The following is a 7,477-nucleotide window of genomic DNA, read 5'->3' as shown; positions in this document are numbered from 1 at the left end:
TTCTCGAATCTCGTTTGACATTTGCGTATTCCAGAAGAAAGGTGGCCGTTTTCAGCTTCCAACCTACCTGCTCCTCTTAGTGGTTCGCTTTTGACCCTTCACTGTCACGACTGACACATTGCAATCTATTGTTTTGAAAATACACTTTCAACCGACAGATGGCAGTCTGTTTTCTTCTTTTAAATCTCTCTCTCTCTCTCGTCTACATACCTAGCCTGCGTGCTCGCTCGTGGCCCCCACAAACGCAGTAATCACCACCCTACAATTCTCATACTTACACTTGTAAGTTATAAGAGGTGTTTCATATGCAATTGCAACATTGTCATACTCACATTTGTAAGATTTACGATGTGTTTCATATGCAATTGCAAAATTGCCACACAAACACCATTTCCTAGCTCAACTTGGCCAAACACCTACATGAGCTCTGTAGGCAATAGAGAAAGACAAGAAGAAGCTCCCTATCCGTAGAAGCACTTCTTTTACAGTTGTTGAAACCCTGACCAATCACCAAAATGAGCTCTAGCAAGAGAATGATGCACTTAAGGACTCCCTTTGCCCATTGGAAGACCGCATTGCAACATTAGAGACTCAACCAAGCTCAAGATTTGTGATGAAAATAGGAAATCTCGGCCAAGGTAAGGAAGTGGCAAGAGACACATAGGAATTGGCAAGAGAGTTAGGAATCTCAAGAAGGAGGTCAAAACACAAAATTCAACGTCCTTAAGCAATTGACTAACTTCGAGGGCACACAGCTATATGGGTAGAAAAAGGAACTCACACCAATTCGAGTAAAGTATAAGGAAGAAAAGTTAGCCAAGGTTTGTGCGGCTTGGAAAGTGGGTAGTGCTTAAAGAGAGTTGAGCCACGACCTACATACGTGATTGGATTCTCAATCACGTATGTGTTGACCATAAAGCTATAAAAGCTAACTAGTAGGTATTTTTAAATGTTATTTGATAATGTTTGAGGTCTACACGGAATAATGCTTATATTTGGTTCGCATGGATCATATTTGATTCCTATGGGCATTAGTATAATCTCTCTCTCTCTCTCTCTCTCTCTCTCTCTCTCACACACACACACACACACACACACGCGCGCGCACGCGCACACGCACCCATGCATATAGGTTCATAGGTTCTATCATTGTGTGATCAAGGGAACTCCTTTAGGCTAAGGTAAGTGCTATACCACCCTTTATAAAGGAGGACCTCAACCTCAACGATAGAGGACTAAAAAATGAGATTGATAGATTTGGGATTGAGAAGAGAGGAAAAAAACTTTAACCTTTCACTTCAATATCTTGTACAAGAAGTCTCAAGTAGTGCACTACAAGGTCAAGACTAAATATCTTGTACAAGAAGTCTCGAGTCGTGCACTACAAGGTCAAGACTAAATAACTAGAAGTCACCAAGAAATGTGTAATAGATTCTTCAAGACTAAATAATGTAGTCTTTACTTCTATTTCATGGTCATCTAGGATTCTACACTCCTTGACTTGTGATATGCAATGATTAAAGTTATCCCTTATGTAATCATATAATATAGGAAAGATCCTCTTATATTATATGGAATTTTTATTTTATACTCTGAAACTTTGTATAAACAAGTTTGTATTCTTAATCAAACCCCTTTAGTTTGCCCATTCACTCCCTTTCATATGTTTTGTATTATTAAAACTTGTTCTAAGTTTTTTTGTCTTATATAATTGTCCTCATTGTTTATGTCGATACAACACATGGTGTCACGTGAGATATTGAATTTGATAGTCCTAAGAAAAAATGCTATTGATAATATTTTTAGCATTTGGATTAAATATATCTCTATATTATCTTAAGGAAGAGTTTCACAAAGCTGCCCACGTGGCAAGAATTTGGAGGTTCAGGAAGGGGAGGAGGAGGTTTGAGGAGGTTTGGGTAGAATTTGATTTTGGAAGCCTCAAAAGACGTGCGAAGCACGGGTTCCCAACTAGTATTTCTTAAAAGATGAGTAATATTTAAGCTAAAAACAAGTGAGGTACAACCAAATTGAATTTTGATCATGAATCTACCATATGAGAAAACTTATTGGGTGCCAACCAATGACTATGGAAGCATTGCTTGATCAATACAAATACTGCTATAACTTTATATATAATTACTTTTACAATTTTGTACAAGTGGTCACATGTTGAGTACATTGGCATCATCTCTTATAGGATTTGCACATCAATACTCCAACTTTAAGCCCATGAAGTGGGTTGGATACACTTGAAAGACTAGTCCTTTGCAAAATAGGTTGTGATGTGACAACCAAAGAATAGACATATAAACAAATGGATTGATCGAAGAAGGTAAAACACCTCTTCAAATTTTCTAAGAAATCATTATAGCTCAAAGTACCAAGAAAATCGTTGTTCAAAATCACAATCTTCTCTTCAGCCCAAATTTTAATTTTAAAAATAATCAAAGCATTGTAATGCACTAGTGCACTAAGTACCAAGAAAATCGTCGTTGTTCAAAATCACAATCTTCTCTTCAGCCCAAATTTTAATTTTAAAAACAATCAAAGCATTGTAATGCACTAGTGCGCAACATTTGATGATACAACAAGGATATGAACATGCTTGGAATATCTAGCATGCTCCTTAAAAAAGGGGCTAGGTGGTTTTTCATTGAATGGTGCGAATATTGCATGCATTTCATAAGGACTTGCACTTCATCAAAAAATATATATATATATATCTCTAACACACATACATATGTATATGTCCACATGCATGCACAAACACATGTATGCATGCACACATGCACGCATGTGGACACACTTGATTTTGGATTTAAATCTTAGTGTGCTAGCATACAGTTTTGTCCACGTGGCAAGATAATGCTATGACTTAACTTCTCTCCCTTTGGTAATGCTAGTATACACGAAGCTCGTCTAGTCACTCATAAAGGATGCAGCGCATGTGCACCAACGTATATGAAAGTTCCTTTTGGGTTTGGCATGGAGTGTGAAAAGGACCATTTGAACTTAAGGGAGGGTACCTGTGTGAACATGTGAGAAAGATGCACTTTTTTAATCTTGATGTATCAATCGAGGGTTCTCATCCTCGCGTGTTAAAGTATTATTTAGCATCTTGGTGATGGTCGGTTAAGTATTATTTAGTAACTCAGTGGTGATCGGTTCGGCGGTCACGTTTGTTACTGCTGTAACCAATAGAGCTAGCTGTCACATATATACATGTGTGTGAGAGAGAGAGAGAGAGAGAGAGAGAGAGACATACATAGCACACAGACAGACACACACAGAGAGAGAGAGAGAGAGAGATACACAGTACACAGACAGACAGACGGTGCAAATTATAGACAGTAATTTCTCTTTGATACATTAAGCTACATATAAGCCCTATCAATTACCCCGCACATTTATGCGAGAGATTATTCAGTAGCCTCAATATTCGAGTAGTATTCTTTGATCACAAATAATCATCTCTTGTCCCCTACATCGATCATGTGCAAGACTGCTAATCATACACTAGACTTATATTCTATAAATCTTTGATTACAAGCTGTATCGTCCTTACTTACCTCTTTAATTTCAATCAATTATAAGATGAGGACGCATCCTTCTAGCGATTCTCCAAGCAACAACCCATTTAGCAATTCTCCGAGGAGCAACATTGGTTCTTCCATTAGCAATGAAGGCGGAGGGGTTCATGAGCAAGGAGTGATTAACAATCTAAGCTTGGTTAAGAGCAAAAATGTGAAGGTGGTTAAGGGAGCTGGAAATATGAAAAATGGGCGAGAGCTGGTGGGCAAGTTAGGGATAGAGGGGAGGCCGGTGGTGACGATCAAAGCGTTATCAAGCAGTGCAAAGGCGGGGGAGTGCTGGTTTGAAGACAAGCTGTTACCGGGGGACATGGTAGAGCAAGTGAGCTTAGTGGGTGGCAATGGCGTGGTGCTGCGGGCCCCTTTTGCAGGCATGAAGGCGGGCCTGCAGACAGAGCTCCGGCGCTTCTTCAGCATCAACGAAACCCACGTTGAAGTACAAGTAAGGCGGGTTTCGCACAAGCTGCCGCTGCAGGCGGCCGATGATCAGTACCGCGTCGTGACCGTGCAGGCCTCCATCGTTGCCAATGACACTGCCTTGCTCAACAATATCAAAAAGCAGACCTATGCCCTCCGAGCCATCCACGATCCCAACCACCTTGTCACCTTCATGAACTCCACCGAAGAAGCATGCATTGCCCTCCAAGGTCAGTAAATTCGAAAAATCCAATACCATTGATCATCAATGATCCTTAATACGGTTTATTAAAATTAAGCTTCCTCTGTGCTGCTTTGTTTATCGCTGAAATCTAAGAAAAGAGTGTGTGTACTGTGTGTGTGTGTGTGTGTGTGTGTGTGTGTTTTCCGGGGGTTGTAGGGCTTCAACAATTTAATTGGACAATATCCTTGAATGCATCAATATTGCCTCCGTCTAATGCCTTAGCTGATGTAGCTATTGCTTGTTATAATAGAGTTCAACAGACATGTCACATATATATATGTGTACCTTGTACTAAGTGCAAAATTTCTGCCCATCAAAGTGTGTGTTTTGGGCTTCTTTATTGATCTAATTATTGTTTTGGGCTTGTTTATTAATCTAATTATTGTTTTGGGCTTGTTTATTGATCTAATTATCCCATATGATTATTGGCTTTAATTGAACTGTTGGTGTAGAAACGAGGTGTGCCCAAATCGCCTCTCAGCTGACCACCACTCAGTTGAAGGACGCATATGTGCCATATCCATGGGAGGCCAACATGCAGCGACTACGCCCACAGAGCTTGGTTTTCTCCATCTTGTTCGTTCCCTATTCATCCGGTGACGACAGAGCATTCCCATCATACAACACTGTAGATGACACGGTGTCAAGAGCTATGACATGGCTTACAGCAGCCCAAGGCTCTGGCATCCCCATCACTTTCCTCAACATACAGACTGAGCCATTGCTCACCAAGGTCCAATATAACTTTACCTTATTTTGCTTCTTTGGTTATACTTTGAATAATCATCACTTTAGTGGGGCATTTTGATAGGTTTTTTACAAGTAAAGTCAATAATATTAATTTGGCTTGTTCAGACGTAACTAAATACTTATTTGGCTTGGCAATTAATGATAAATAAATATGTATAATCTAGAGCTAATTTGGCTCTTTAATATAGTTTTGGTTTGTCTCTTTAATTAAAAGCTTAGCCACTAATGATAAACATATTTGGGCGAGTTCATTGTTGGTCCTTTTAATTTAATTGATGCTTGCTCACCAAGGTATCACCAAGGTAATTTGCTTAATTGCAACACTTTGCGTGCCTAAGATCTTCATTAATGAGCTGACTGGCTAGTTCATCTTATCTGAAGTTGGTCTCATTAACTGATTATAATTAGCCTTTGATTTCACCTGTAATGAAGGTGTCAGGCCAACATGCTTCAAAGTGCACAGTGAGTGCAAGCTTATGGGAGGACCTGTCTGCAGTGAGCAACACTGGCATTTATGGGTTTGAAGACTACCACGGGATAGACATTGGCGTTGTGAGGGCTGTGAGACTGTGGTATGTACCTACTGTTGCAGAGATAGCCGTTGTTTTGAAGCCAGAAGAAAAAGAGAGCAAGCTAGGGCTGGGCATTTGCCGCACAGACGAGGTAATCAGAGCATACTTAGAGATCAATTAGCTCTTTATTGTCGTTCAACTCCTAATTTAGGCCTCTTGATCTCTATTTGTGTAGGGGTTTTGTTGCGTTTCATCAGTTGAGGAGGGGACGGTGGCTGACAGGGCCGGTTTACGTAGCATTCACGCGGCCGCGACGAGGGCTGGAAAGCTGCTTGTAATATCAAGAGTGGAGGAGGAGAAGATTGCGCCAACCATGGTGTCCTCGTCCGGGTGTGTGAGGTGTTACGACACCGTGTCCATAAGCCAAAAGCTAGTTATGCACAGGCGGGCGGGTCACGCAGTGCGGATTTACGTGCTTGCATGGGGCGTAGATGCGGGGGTGGGGGGTGGTGGGCGTCGAAAGGCTAGGAGCGCCGGGGGTGGTGCGGGGAAGTCCACCCAGCACCGCCCTTGCCCTCGCCTCCTTGACACCCTTGGCAATGGTGCCGCAACCGTCACCACCGTTTCTACCATCACACAGTGTGGTGATGAACATGGAGCATCAACCAACAATGCAAGCCAGACAATGGTAAAATCGCACGACGCCATGCCAGCGCAATTTCATCATGTCGACTCCATGGTGACATCTGATCACAACGCCGCCGTGCAATCACAACTCGATCGTGTCGATTCATTTTCTTTCAAAGTCCACTAATATGAGTTCCTGGGGGTTATGGAAACCCAAGGTGTTAGTTAACAAATCATAGTTTGAAGGGAAGAAAAGAAAGATGTATATGGCTTCACTCTCAATGACTTGTGAGCGTTTGTAAGTTGTAACTTATAATTATGGTTATGAACACCCCAGATGTTCGTTTCGGTCTTTGTAATTTACTTTTTTTTTTTTCACAATGACCATTCTTTCGCTACTTTAAAAGCAAAAGGTCGCAAGCTAAGGGTGCCTTTCTGTGGATTTTTCAAGGAAAGAAAAGACACACACTCTTTACATTAAATGGCTATTACTCAACAAAATTCAAGTTTTGGTCTTCTCATGTGCCTTCTTTGGACATCTTTTTTTTTTAACAGAGCAAACTATATTATAAAAAGATAAACCAAAAGTACAAAATATGCTTTTTAATCAAGAAGCATAATTTTTTCTCTTTATGCTAGTTCATTTCTCATACGTGTGAGGTTGAGGATGTAGTTTTTCAACTCAAAGTCTTTTCTCATTAACTCCACTTCTTCTCTAGACACTTGTCCATCTTGTTCTAGCCGCTCTTTTTGAATTTGGCTGATTCTTAGCTTTTTCCAATTGCAGCATTTCTTCCTTGGCATTCTTTGTGTATCACACTTCACACACTTTGCAACTTGCTTTGTGCAATACCTTCATCTACAAATACAATTCACCTCTCAGACCATGTAGCACGTTGGTAAATACTTGGTTAAACATGCAGTTATTGCTATTTATCCAAATAGCCCACAAGTATTTAGCACGGATAACATTTCATAATTCTACAGAGCATTTGATCTATTGCCCTAATAGAATTTCTTGCCATGAGAGGTCCCGGTTCTAGACTGAGGACATACATTGATTCAAAAGCTTAAGAGCTTCTATATTATGATGACACCCTATGAACAGGTGGGATATTGCCTCCAGTTCTCTTTTACATCTTGGGCATAATCCATTCCCATACCCTGTGCTCGTCGTTCCTTGGTCCATAAAGCTTTTTGGCAGGATTATTGGCAACCAGATTTTTGAGAGTTTGAATCCCCACTGTTTTTTGTCCCATAACAGATTCCATCTGTTATTTAGTTTGCAGTGTAGAGGGGGGCCTTGATATGCAAGGGGAGGGATTGGCAGTAGA

General features: G+C 40.7%; 1 protein-coding gene across 1 annotated transcript; it reads left to right on the top strand.

The window, feature by feature from the left end:
• Window positions 1-3,256: 3,256 nt before the first annotated feature.
• Window positions 3,257-6,489, top strand: LOC147641905 (uncharacterized). Its single transcript, XM_086800985.1, has 4 exons — window positions 3,257-4,240; window positions 4,707-4,987; window positions 5,437-5,667; window positions 5,752-6,489. The coding sequence occupies exons 1-4, from the start codon at window positions 3,598-3,600 to the stop codon at window positions 6,328-6,330; spliced, it is 1,734 nt and encodes a 577-aa protein (XP_086657111.1). The 5' UTR covers window positions 3,257-3,597; the 3' UTR covers window positions 6,331-6,489.
• The last annotated feature ends 988 nt before the right edge of the window (window positions 6,490-7,477 follow it).

This window comes from Cibotium barometz, chromosome 1 (genome assembly GCF_041138505.1).
Source record: "Cibotium barometz isolate CiBa-2024 chromosome 1, ASM4113850v1, whole genome shotgun sequence".
NCBI lineage: Eukaryota > Viridiplantae > Streptophyta > Polypodiopsida > Cyatheales > Cibotiaceae > Cibotium > Cibotium barometz.
Note: the sequence above shows the minus strand (reverse complement) of the source record. Positions and strands in the feature narration are given on the sequence as shown.

What these genes read in the sequence shown, in the direction of transcription:
- LOC147641905 (XM_086800985.1), top strand. Translation starts at nt 3,598, where the DNA reads ATGAGGACGCATCCTTCTAGCGATTCTCCAAGCAACAACCCATTTAGC. An exon ending in AGCATGCATTGCCCTCCAAG is followed by an intron (nt 4,241 to 4,706) that starts GTCAGTAAATTC and finishes CTGTTGGTGTAG; the next exon opens with AAACGAGGTGTGCCCAAATC. An exon ending in CTGAGCCATTGCTCACCAAG is followed by an intron (nt 4,988 to 5,436) that starts GTCCAATATAAC and finishes CCTGTAATGAAG; the next exon opens with GTGTCAGGCCAACATGCTTC.